The sequence below is a fragment of the Diabrotica virgifera genome, chromosome 1 (genome assembly GCF_917563875.1).
Source record: "Diabrotica virgifera virgifera chromosome 1, PGI_DIABVI_V3a".
NCBI lineage: Eukaryota > Metazoa > Arthropoda > Insecta > Coleoptera > Chrysomelidae > Diabrotica > Diabrotica virgifera.
In genome coordinates, this window is record NC_065443.1 from 277,269,013 (window position 1) to 277,282,609 (window position 13,597).

Consider the following 13,597-nt stretch of genomic DNA (forward strand, 5'->3'; position numbering starts at 1 on the left):
AGTTAGGTATAGCCTCCCCTATTGAAAAAATCACGAGCCGTCACTCTGTAGGTGCTACTAATATCAATACTTTTTACCGCTTTCGTTGTGTTCTACATATTTGGAGAAGAGGAATCATAAAAACAAAATAGAAAACCCGATTTTAACTATCCGGGGCAGTCCACTTACATAAATTTTTGATTGAAAATAATTACAAGATGATTTTTCTGAAATAATTTGAATTCTTTAATTACTTGTTACGATGCCAGTGACAACTGCAGAAACAGAACGATGTTTCTCTGCATTGAAACGTATCAAAACCAAAACTTTCCTTAAGGCTGTATGACACTATACATTTTCTTGTATCATTTCTAATATCGTTTCTGATATCGTTTCTTGTATACATTTTCTTGTATCATTTCTTGTACGTACATTTGTGCCCTGTATGACACTATACAAGTTCTTGTATCGAAAACTGTATGAAATTCGGCACGTGATTGGTCGAAATTTTGTTTGTCACCCTGTCACGTTACATTGGTATGGTAGTACTGCGTCTACAGCTGATTTTAAGGATTTTATAAAATTTATAAACTTTTAAAAACAAATATTTTAATGTTATAATAACTAGAATTTTTACGTTGACTGTTGATTATTTGTGTTTTTTATTTTGTTTTGATATTTGCGCTAAAATATTTGCATTATAATTATCTTCAGTTTGATCCAAATTGGAACTATTGTATTTTCCTCTATTAAAAAATTATGCAATATGAAACCCAAAGTTATTCTAAATATATGGTTATTAGTAGAACAGTAGTCCATACCAAACGGTATATTAAGTATCAATAAAATATTTATAAATAATACCTACAAAACACAAATAAATTCATCAAGACATAAATCATATGATCTTATTTTCAGCCGCCATTATGACATTTAGAAGTTTTACCAGCAGGTTTTACGTTTTTGCTCTTTGCGCAGAAATTGGCGCAGTTATTGTACAAGAATCTGTGCCTGACACAAATTCTTGTATCGTTTCTGATATCGTTTCTTGTATCTGTGTATGACACTATACATTTTTTGACATATCAGAAACGATATTAGAAATGATACAAGAAAATGCATAGTGTCATACAGCCTTTAGAATGGCTATTGGCTAAGATCGACTAACAGCACTCACAACGTTTTCAATAAAAAAAAAATGATTCAAGAAATTTCAAATTTTACTGAATTGCTTATTGAAGAATTTTCCTAAAAAAGTAACAGGCGACTTGACTTTCGTTACAAAACTTGTTTGTAACATTTAAACACTAAATTATAATTTTAAGTCAATAAAATACATTATTTATTGTAATTTTTTTAAAAGGGTCATTTGATTTTTACAATTTGACGACACATAAATTTTTAACTAGGGAAATAGGGCCTCAAGGGCTTTTTATATCTTGATATTATGTGTGCAGCGCCAATACTTTACACCAGGCGCCGCCACTGTTTGTAGTTAGCAACATATTCAGGCAAGTAAGCTGAATGCACATTTGACACTAGATTGCACATTGTGGAAAAGTTCTGCAAGTATTAAATTTGTTTTGAGTAGTTTTCTGAAGTACCAAGTTTGAAAAAGCATTTAAGAATATGCACTAAAGAAAACCCTTACCAGTATGAAATTGGCGTCAAGCAGTTTACTGAAAATTAAAAATTATTGAAGCATTTGAGTACGCACACTAGAGATTAATGGTTAAAATATACCTAAAGTAATTCTAAAATAAATAATGTATACACTTTATGTCACTTGCTTGATCAATAATAAAAGAAAACGTAAAAAATACAATAGTTTATTAATTTCCACAGAATATGGCTGACTTCGGTAAACCTTTACTTCTTCTTCTTTGTGTGCCGTCTTCTTAGCGAAGGTTGGCGATGACTTCTGCAAAGTCTTGTCTATTTTTGGCTTTTATTATTAGACTTTAAAAGTCTAATCCTGTCCATTCTTTGATGTTGCGCAGCCAGGTCATTTGTCGTCTACCCGGGCCGCGTCTTCTTTCTATTTTCCCTTCTATAATAAGTTGAAGTTATACCTGTTGTGTCTAAATATGCGTTTAAGATAAGATGTTAAACCTTTACAGTCGTTGAAAAAAGCAAAGGATAGTAAAAGAGGTGTAGTATTGTCCATAAGAGCCCATACTAAACGTGAGACGAAATAGTTACCATCACCACTTGAACTTTTGTCATGGTGTGGTTTTTACTTTGTTTATATCTACCTTTTCTGCATGCAACGTATTATAGTTCGATTTTTATTTTAGATTTATGTCAGAACGAGTTTAAAACGAAATCCGAAAGATCTTTGGTAACACGTACACGAGAAAATTCGTACAAGTGTGAAACGTGTTTGAGGGAATTTATTTTATTATGTAATTTGAAAAGGCATTTGAGAGTGCACACTGGGGAAAAACCATATATGTGTGAAACTTGTTTTAAGCAATTTAGTCAAGCAGGTTCTTTGAAAAAACATTCGACAGTGCACACTGGGGAAAAACCATACAAGTGTGAAATTTGTTTTAAGCAATTTACTGAAGCAGGATCATTGAAAAGCCATATAAGAATACACATTTGAGAAAAGGCTTACAAGTGCGAAATTTGTTTTAGAGCATTTAGTAGAGCAGGAAATTTGAAAAGGCCTTTAAAAATACACACTGGAGAAAAGCCGTACAAGTGCAAAATTTGTTTTAAGGAGTTCAGGGAAGCACGAAATTTGAAAAATCATTTAAGAATACACACTGGAGAAAAGCCTTACAAGTGCAAAATTTTTTTAAAAAATTTAGTGAAGCAGGAAATTTCAGGAGGCATTTAAGGATACACACTGGAGAAAAGCCGCATGCATAGGTGTTAGATTTCTGCTTAGTGTTAAATTTGCTTTAAGCCGTTTGCTGTCACATGTGTTTGAGAATTCATTCAGGAGAGTGTCCATTTGGAAAGAGCCTTACCAAATGGGAAATTTGTAGTTAGCAACATATTCAGGCAAGTAAGCTGAATGCACATTTAAGACTAGATTGCAGATTGTGGAAAATTTCTGCAAGTATTAAATTTGTTTTGAGTAGTTTTCTGAAGTAACAAGTTTGAAAAAGCATTTAAGAATATGCACTAAAGAAAACCATTATCAGTATGAAATTGGCGTCAAGCAGTTTACTGAAAATTTAAAATTATCGAAGCATTTGAGTACGCACACTAGAGATTAATGGTTAAAATATTCCTAAAGTAATTCTAAAATAAATGATTTATATAGGGTGAGGCAGATAACTGGCCTATTAGAAATATCTCGAGAACTAAAGCCAACAGAATCATTAAAATTGGAATGAAGGGGTTTTGAAGGATGATCTATTAAATGAAAATATTTTTATCTCTTTGCAACTTCCGGTTATACTGGTAGTTGCTTATAACTTCGTTTTTTTAAATGGGACACCTTGTATATTTTTACATTTTTGGATTCTCCTCAATATCTTCTTTCTTAAAATATGAGGTTTTGTAATATTATACAGGGTATTTTAAAAGATATTTACGTTTTTTTATTAATTTCGTAGCAACATTCACACCCTGTAGAATTGTAATAGTTTGACATTAAAAACTCTGCTTACGTTCAAGTGATTTTTAATATAGTCTACTATTGTTAAGAATCATTAGTATAGCTAATTTTGAAATTTTAGTATACAGGGTTGGTCGAAACTCGGAATGAATATAGAGTTTTCTTAAATGGAACACCCTGTATTTTAGTATTGTAATGAAATGATATTTAATGGTACTTCTTTATTTTATAAGTATTCCCTATACCTAATTGCTTTAATTTGTGAGTTATTGCTGATTCAAGCTAAACATTAATTGCAACAAAAAATACGTAAAATTTTATTAGGTTGGCCGTGAAAAAATTCAATCACAAATAATTTTTCAGAAATAAATACATATTAATCCAGACTGATCCTTAAAATTACAAATAATGGTTTAGCTATCAAAATACCTACATAGTTAAGATTGTTGGTGCGATTAACAATTAAGCACAAATTAAAGCAGTTAGGTATAGGGAATGCTTAAGAAATAAAAAAGTACCATAAAATATCATTTCATTACAATACTAAAATACAGAGTGTTCCATTTAAGAAAACTTAGAAAATACTCATTCCGAGTTTCGACCAACCCTGTATACTGAAATTAAAAATTTAGCTATACTAATGATTCCTAACAATAGTAGACTATATTAAAAATCATTTGAACGTAGGTAGAGTTTTAGATGTCAAACTACTACAATTCTACAGGGTGTGAATTTTGCTACGAAATTAATAAAAAAACGTAATTATCTTTTAAAATACCCTGTATAACATTACAAAACCTCGTATTTTAAGAAAGAAGACATCGAAGGGAATCCAAAAATGTAAAAATATACAGGGTGTCCCATTTAAAAAAACGAAGTTATAAGCAACTTCCGGTATAACCGGAAGTAGCAAATAGATGAAAATATTTTCATTAAATAGATGACTCTTCAAAACCACTTAATTAAAATTTTCATGATTCTTATTCCTTTAGTTCTCGAGATATTTCTAATAGGCCCTTTATTTGCCTCACCCTGTACACTTTATGTCACTTGATTGATCAATAATAAAACAAAACGTAAAAAATACAATAGTTTATTAATTTCCAAAGAATATGGCTGACTTCGGTAAACCTTTACTTCTTCTTCTTTGTGTGCCGTCTTCTTAGCGAAGGTTGGCGATGACTTCTGCAAAGTCTTGTCTATTTTTGGCTTTTCTTATTAGATTTTGAAAGTCTAATCCTGTCCATTCTTTGATGTTGCGCAGCCAGGTCATTTGTCGTCTACCCAGGCCGCGTCTTTCTATTTTCCCTTCTATAATAAGTTGCAGGAAGTTATATTTACCTGTTGTGTCTAAATATGTGTCCCAAGATAAATTGTTAAACATTTACAGTCGTTGAAAAAAGCAAATAATACTATAAGAGATGTAATATAGTCCTACTGAACGAAAAACGTGAGACGGAATATAGTTACCATCATCACGAACTGTTATAGTTCCATTTTTATTTTAGATTTATGTCAGAACGAGATTACGAAATCCGAAAGATCTTTGGTAACACATACACGAGAAAATTCGTACAAGTGTGAAACGTGTTTGAGGGAATTTACTCTATTATGTAATTTGAAAAGGCATTTGAGAGTGCACACTGGGGAAAAACCATACAAGTGTGAAATTTGCTTTAAGCAATTTAGTCAAAATGGTCATTTGAAATTTCATTTGGGAGTGCACACTGGAGAAAAACCATACAAATGTAAAATTTGTTTTAATCAATTTAGTAAAGCAGGCAGTTTGAAAACACATTTGAGAGTGCACACTGGGGAAAAACAGTGTCAAATTTGTTTTAAGCAATTTGGTCAAGCAGGAACTTTGATAAATCATATAAGAATACACAGTGGAGAGAAGCCTTACCAGTGCGAAATATGCTTTAAGCAATTTGGTCGAGATGACGAATTGAAAAATCGTTTAAGGGTACACACGGGAGAAAAGCCTTATAAGTTCGAAATGTGTTTTAAGCAATTTACTCAATCAGGAAGTTTGAGTAAGCATTTAAGACTACACAGTGAAGACAAGCCTTACAAGGAAAAGCCTTACAAGTGCAAAATTTGTTTTAAGCAATTTAGTGAAGCAGGAAATTTCAGGAGGCATTTAAGGATACACACTGGAGAAAATCCGCATCCATAAGTGTTAGATTTCTGCTTAGTGTTAAATTTGCTTTAATCCGTTTGCTGTAGCATGTGTTTGAGAATTCATTCAGGAGAGTGTCCATTTGGAAAGAGCCTTACCAAATGGGAAATTTGTAGTTCGCAACATATTCAGGCAAGTAAGCTGAATGCACATTTGAGACTAGATTGCACATTGTGGAAAATTTCTGCAAGTATTAAATTTGTTTTGAGTAGTTTTCTGAAGTAACAAGTTTGAAAAAGCATTTAAGAATATGCTCTAAAGAAAACCCTTATCAGTATGAAATTGACGTCAAGCAGTTTACTGAAAATTAAAAATTATCGAAGCATTCGAGTACGCACACTAGAGATTAATGGTTAAAATATCCGGGCCGCGTCTTCTTTCTATTTTCCCTTCTATAATAAGTGGAAGGAAGTTATACCTGTTGTGTCTAAATATGTGTTTACGATAAGATGTTAAACCTTTACAGTCGTTGAAAAAAGCAAAGGATAGTAAAAGAGCTGTAATATAGTCCATAAGAGCCCATACTAAACGTGAGACGAAATATAATTACCATCACCACTTGAACTTTTGTCATGGTGTGGTTTTTACCTTGTTTATATCTGCTTTTTCTGCATGCAACGTATTATAGTTCGATTTTTATTTTAGATTTACGTCAGAACGAGATTAAAACGAAGTCCGAAAGATCTTTGGTAACACGTACACGAGAAAATTCGTACAAGTGTGAAACGTGTTTGAGGGAATTTAATCTATTAAGTTATTTAAAAAGACATTTGAGAGTGCACACTGGGGAAAAACCGTATAAGTGTGAAACTTGTTTTAAGCAATTTAGTCAAGCAGGTTCTTTGAAAAAACATTTGAGAGTGCACACTGGGGAAAAACCATACAAGTGTGAAATTTGTTTTAAGCAATTTACTGAAGCAGGATCATTGAAAATCCATATAAGAATACACACTGGAGAAAAGGCTTACAAGTGCGAAATCTGTTTTAGAGAATTTAGTAGAGCAGGAAGTTTAAAACATCATTTACCGATACATACTGGAGAAAAGCTTTACGAGTGCGTAATGTGCTTTAAGCAATTTAGTCGAGATGAACATTTGAAAAAGCATTTAAGGATACACACGGGAGAAAAGCCTTATAAGTGCCAAATTTGTTCTAAGCAATTTAGTCAAGCAACAACTTTGAAAAACCATTTAACGATACACCCTGGAGAAAAAGCTTACAAGTGCGAATTTTGTTTTAAGGATTTTAATACAGCAGAAGTTTTAAAAAGGCATTTAAGGGTACATACTGGAGAAAAGCCTTATAAGTGTGAAATTTGTTTTAAGCGATTTAGTCATGCAGGAACTTTATATAAGCATTTAAGGATACACACTGGAGAAAAGCCTTACAAGTGCAAAATTTGTTTTAAACAATTTAGTCAATCAGCAACTTTGGATAAGCATTTAAGAATACACAGTGGAGAGAAGCCTTACCAGTGCGAAATATGCTTTAAGCAATTTACTGAAGCAGGTAATTTGAAAAAGCATTTAAGAATACACAGTGGAGAGAAGCCTTACCAGTGCGAAATATGCTTTAAGCAATTTACTGAAGCAGGAAATTGGAAAAAGCATTTAAGGGTACACAGTGGAGAAAAGCCGCATAAGTGTTAAATTTCTGCTTAGTGTTAAATTTGCTTTAAGCAGTTTGCTGTAACATGTATTTGAAAATTAATTCAGGAGTGTCCATTTGGGAAAAGCCTTACCAAGTTGGAAATTTCTAGTTAGCAACATATTCACGCAAGTGAGCTGAATGCACATTTGAGACTGGATTGTACATTGCGGAAAATTTTGGCAAGTACATATTAAATTGTCATTTTCTGACTTACAAATCTTATCAGCATGAAATTTGTGTCAAGCAGTTTACTGAAAAATATAAATTATCGAAGCATTTGAGTACGCACAATAGAGTCGAAATTAGGGCTTACAATACCGGGATCCCGAATACCGGACCATTTTTGTCTGGTATTAAAAACCGTTTTTTTTTTATAAAAATACCGATATTTTGATATTACATTAGTTGATAAAAATTGAATTTATGCACAATATAAATCTAATTTAAAATAATATTTAATTAATTACAAGAAATATTTTTTGAACAATTTCGTTGTATTAAAATCTATGTATATCTGCGCTGTCCCGGCCAGACAGCAATCTTACACTTTTGGCCAAGAAACGCATAAACGCGCAATACTCCACAAGGAGGGATGGAACGAGGGAGAAAGAAAATCTATATCAGGCATATTTATTACACATACCGAGCTAGACCAGTAAGGATCTGCGAAAAAACGTCTATTTTTGGATGTGAGAGGTGGCATTCGAATTTTTGCAGATAAAGTTAGGTGACATCTTCAGTAATAATAATTGACTTACGCTTAAAAATTTCGAAAAACATCGATTTTTTTCTGCTTTCTTTGCATATAACTTTAAAACGATTCGTTTTGGAACAAAGTCGTAGAGCAATAAAATAAAGATAATTGAATTTTGTATAATATACGAGTGGTAAAAAATGTCTTAAGTTATTACCTTTTCTACGATATAGCAATAAATACAACATAAAGGGGCAAAATAAATCTGTTGTTATTCAATATTTTTTAACCACTTTGCTGGCACTTAGAACCTTAGTAATTCGCTTAGTAAATTCTTTGTAACATACTTAAATCGTGTACCAAATTTCATTAAAATCGACCTAATAAATTTTGCATAATAAATTTGCAATCTAAATGTTTTTAAAAAAGTTCAATTTTTTTAAAATCTTTCTGAACAAAAAGTAGACTATTTAGAAGTTGACTAATTTTTTTACATATAAAGAGGTGCTCTACCTATCTAATACACTTTACAGAATTAAAATCGGATTATTTAAGGGGCCCCAGCAATGTTTTAAATTTATAAACAATTTTTTGGCTTATAAACAAATAGCTTTGTTTAATAATAAACAAATTAATTTTTAGCAATGCAAATAATTAAAACCGGTATAATTTGACTTAAACTTTCAAATGCCGTCAGCAGAATTGCTATTTTATTTTTTAATCAAACGTTATTCGCGTTCAAAAATTGCAATTTCTCGATTTTTTGAAGGTTCCATCGCGTTTATCTCGAAAACTATGCATCCTATCTGAAAAACTTGTAAGAACATTTTTTGCTTAGAATTACCCAAGAAATACAAAAAAATGTTTTATTTTGCGAAAAATCGATTTTATGTAATTCCTAAAGTTCTTTGTTTATAACAATCTTATCGACATCCGGATCAACTGTTACCCAAAAAATTCGTGTTCTACGGGTCAAAATTCTTAAAAAATCTTGGGTAAGTCCATCTAAATAAAGGAGTACGTAGCACCCCCTCCTGGCCACAGCACTAATTTGTTTATAAGTAGGGTTACCATAATAGGTCTGGATCCCGCGTATGAAAAAAAAGTTTATTAATAGTAAGCTGAAAATTTGTTAATACCTTAAGGGTGTCTAGTCGGACAAACTTTCATATATGGGAACACTGGAACAGGGAAGTTTTAATTGTGGAACAGGTTAAAAATTTGGAACGGTCAGACCACGAAAACGGCACATGTATTTTGTCCGACAAAACAGACTTAAACTCTCCGAACAGATATTAAACTATCATGCAAAAATCAGACTGCTATTTATCACCAAATGGGCGTTTTAATGAGTGGAACATGTAGAATATGTCAAATGACAGGAATTATGAGAGGTGATAAATAGCAGTCTGATTTTTGCATGAGAGTTTAATCTCTGTTGGGAGAGTTTAAGTCTATTCTGTCGGACAAAATAAATGTGCCGTTTTCGTGGTCTGACCGTTCCAAATTTTTAACCTGTTCCACAATTAAAACTGCCCCTGTTCCAGTGTTCCCATATATCAAAGTTTATCCGACTAGACACCCTTAAGCTATTAACAAATTTTCAGCTTGCTATTAATCAACTTTTTTTTCATACGCGGGATCCAGACCTATAATTTATTAAGGTCAAATCCGGACAGGGGTAGTCCAAGGAAAAAACATATCCTCGCCCTTGCCTTTTGACACCCCCAAAGTTAGTATTGGTATTATCAGCACAAAGGCAAACTACTTTTGAATCAATAGAGTATAGAGTACTTTTTAATACATTTTAAAACATGTTCTACTAAAAGATCAGATGTTTCACCCGGAAGTTCATCAAGAAATAAAAGTTTCACGTTGTCACCTTCATTTTGCTTAAAAAAACGAACACATACCGGAGTCAGTTTGATTTCGTTTCTGTTTTAACTATCAATTGTAATCGTAATAAAATTGGCATCTTTGAGATCTTCGAGTAATTTGTTAAATATGTTTTTTAAATATTTTTTAATAAAGAAAAAAATCCGGACATTTCTCATATCCGGACGCCAATCCGGGCATATCTTTCAAATCCGGACTGTCCGGACGTATGGTAACCCTATTTATAAGCCAAAAAATTGTTTATAACTTTAAAACATTTCTGAGGCTTCTTAAATAATCCGATTTCAATTCTGTAAAGTGCATTAGATAGGTTGAGTACTTCTTTATATGTAAAAAAATTGACAAATCTTTGTATATTCTAGTTTTTGTTGTGCAAGATTTTAAAAAATTTTAATTTTTTTAAAAACGTTTAGATTGCAAAATTATTATGCAAAATCTAGTAAGTCAATTTTAATGAAATTTGTTGTACGGTTTTAGCACATTACAAAAATTTTCTAAGCGAATTAGGAAGGTTCCAAGTGTAACCTAAGTGATGAAAAATCATTGAATAAGGACAGACTTGTTTTGCCCCCTTATTTTATATTTATTGCTATTTTGAAGCAAGTGTGATAAATTAAGACATTTTTAACCAATCGCATCTGATAGAAAATTTAATTATCTTTGTTTTATTTATATAGGACAGGGGTCACCAATTAGCGGACCGCGGTCCGCATCCGGACCGTGAGCTACTTTTGTGCGGACCGTCATTAAATTTAGAATATAGCTTTTGGCAATTTTGAAAATGTTTGGCCATGAAATTGTATATTATGTTTGACTCAACTTATGTGTGCGAAGCCGCTTTATCAAGAATGAACTTTATTAAAAATCGGTACAGATCTCAGCTAACAGATGAATATCTCAACTCCCCAAGGAGAATCAGTTGCACCAAACTCACTCCAAACTTCAGGCAGGTTGTACCTACATAATAAAAAATGTCATTTTTCTCACTGATAATTTAATTTTGTAAAGAATGACAAATTTTCTGCTACGGTTTTTTTGTGGATTCCTGTTCAAAAATGTACCCTTAAACAAATCAGAAGGGGCCCGGGATGCCGGGCAAAACAATCTTTTTATATAAATTCAAAATTGCCTTTCTCTTGTCATTTGTCTCTTGTCATTTTTTTCAAAAGTTTATGGTTTTCGAGTTATAAACAATTTAAAATTTGAAAAATGTGAAAATTCCTACGCATTTTCGAGGTTTGAAAACACATAGGTATGTAAATTATTAGTTTTCAGGTTGCCAAGTGCTTAAATTGAAGTTTAAAAATTCAATTTCAAGATTCTAACGAGTAATCGGGACTTACTTCAATATAGACCGTTGTTTTTTAATTGTCAATTATGCGATTCCACTCGACTTTTAAGTCTCCACACATCGCAATTTATGATGCGTCTCTATCGCACTTATTATACACATTATACGTACTTATGCAAAAAATGCCCAACAAATACTTCACATTTATTAAAATTTTATAATTTATTATTAACATATTTTTTTCTTAATGATTTATTTATTTATTCAATTAATTATTGCCAATATGCTACTTAAATACGCCAATAAAAGCAAACGGTCGAAATTGAAATAAACCCCGATAACTTATCAGAATCTTAAAATTGAATGTTTAAACTTCAATTTAACCACTTGACAACCGCAAAAATAATAATGTGCACATAAATTTTCAAGCTTCGAAAATGCTTATTTTCGCATTTCGCATGAAATCTATCAAGTTTTGAGAAAAATGACAGAAAATCTTTTTTGTTTAAGATCACCCAAAAATGCTAAAAACATATTTTCCGGAGCAAAAAGGTGTGAAAAACTGTTAAAAAATAATTTCTGCCTAAAAATTTCGCACTGCACCCTTCTGATTTGTTTACCAACGAATTGGAACAACCAGACAGGTAGTGTTAACTCCGGACCCCGGAAGTGTCATAGGTTTTCGAAACGGACCCTCAGGAAATATAATTGGTGACCCCTGCTATAGGACTTTGTTCTAAAATGAATAGTTTTTAAGTTATAAGCAAAAAAAGTAGAAAAAGTACGAAATTTTTTGAAATTTTTAAATATTTTATTTTTTTTTATTAATGTTCCGGGCATATTTGAGGAGCATAAATCAATTATTATTAACGAAGTTATCATCTAACTTTATCCGCAAAAATCTGAATGCCACCTCTCACATCCACCTAAAAACAGATCCTTACTGGTCTAGAGCCGAATATGGCACCATCGAGAAGCGACAATGTCGGCAATATAAAGCGATTGTTTGTTTTACGTCTACTACCCAATGCCACATTTCTTTGAGAAATGCCACATTTCGCAAGAAAAAATAACCCGAAGGAATTTTGGAAAAAATATAAATTCGCTTTCCACAAATTCAATAGTATTTTCGGGGTATCGCTTAAAAATGATAGACTTTGGAGAGACCCGAAACTAGAGACTATTGTTTTCAACGGTGGCGTGTACATTTTTAAAATAAGGGCTAACAAACAAATAAATATGTAGCCGCTTGCCATCAAAGGTTTACTCACAACAAAATATCTGCCCTTACAATCCTATTGAATTTGAACTACAGAGATTAATAGTTAAAATGTACCTAAAGTAATTCTAAAATACATAATGTGTGCACTTTCTGTCATTTGATTGATTAACAATAAAACAAAACATAAAAAATACAGTAGTTTATTAATTTCCTCAGAAAATGGTCAACTTAATATGTTTGCTGTAGAAGCACTTTTCTCCTTCCAAATTTTAATGTATCCTTTTAATCGTTTTAGTCGAGATAAAATATTACTTTTTTCGTCAGTGCATCTTACCCCGTTTTGTCTTACTTTTCCACATGGTTAGCAAGTGTTCCAGTTGTGGAGATAAACTTTAAGACAGTTTTATATTATGCTATTTTCATGCTAGGCAAGAGCCATGCAAGACAGATCATTCAACTGCGCATGCCCACTCGCTATTTCCATGCAATTCCTGGTCTAGACGAAAAATTAAAACATGTTCTATTTTTCATGCTATTTTGATGCAAGTTGTCAAATTTAATGTTGCCAATATAACAAAATTTATAGTTTAGAATAAAACTTAACCTTAATGTGTAAATTTAACTGTTATTTATTGGAAGTAATAATAATTTGTGATTTATGCTTGAATATATTTAATGTTGCACTGAAATTTCCAAGTGAAATATCTAAAGTTAATGTTTTGGTATATTTCTTTTGTTGGCAACAATGAAAGTGGTATCAAAAATTGCAAAGAAATAGCTCTGTGTAAAAAGGTCAGGCTAGGCAAGAGATATGCCATGCAAGACGGGACTTGCATAGCCTTGATGTAAGGCTGCTTTTATAATGCAACACATGTTTTATACTAAAACTAAATATAGGTTTTGAATTCTTTACTTGCGTCGGGGTGATTTTAACTCTATTGGAGTTGATTTGTTCAATTTTTCCAAAAAAATATAATGCGACACATGTTTTTATGGTAAAACTAAATATAGGTTTTCAATTCTTTACTTGCTTCGGGGTGATTTTAACTCTATTGGAGTTGATTTGTTCAATTTTTCCAAAAAATATAATGCGACACATGTTTTTATGG

The 13,597-nt window shown here is 31.9% G+C and overlaps 1 protein-coding gene across 3 annotated transcripts in view; it reads left to right on the forward strand.

The window, feature by feature from the left end:
* LOC114327619 (zinc finger protein 235-like) overlaps window positions 1-13,597 on the forward strand; it is a 57,909-nt gene that overhangs the window by 28,170 nt on the left and 16,142 nt on the right. The window contains exon 2 of one of the 3 annotated variants that reach the window (XM_050650767.1): window positions 6,381-9,167. The exons of the other annotated variants lie outside the window; for them this stretch is intronic. Coding sequence (XP_050506724.1) covers window positions 6,381-7,384 — 1,004 coding nt within the window. The 3' untranslated portion in view covers window positions 7,385-9,167. Of the gene's footprint in view, window positions 1-6,380; window positions 9,168-13,597 lie in introns of those variants that run through there. 3 annotated transcript variants of the gene reach the window in all.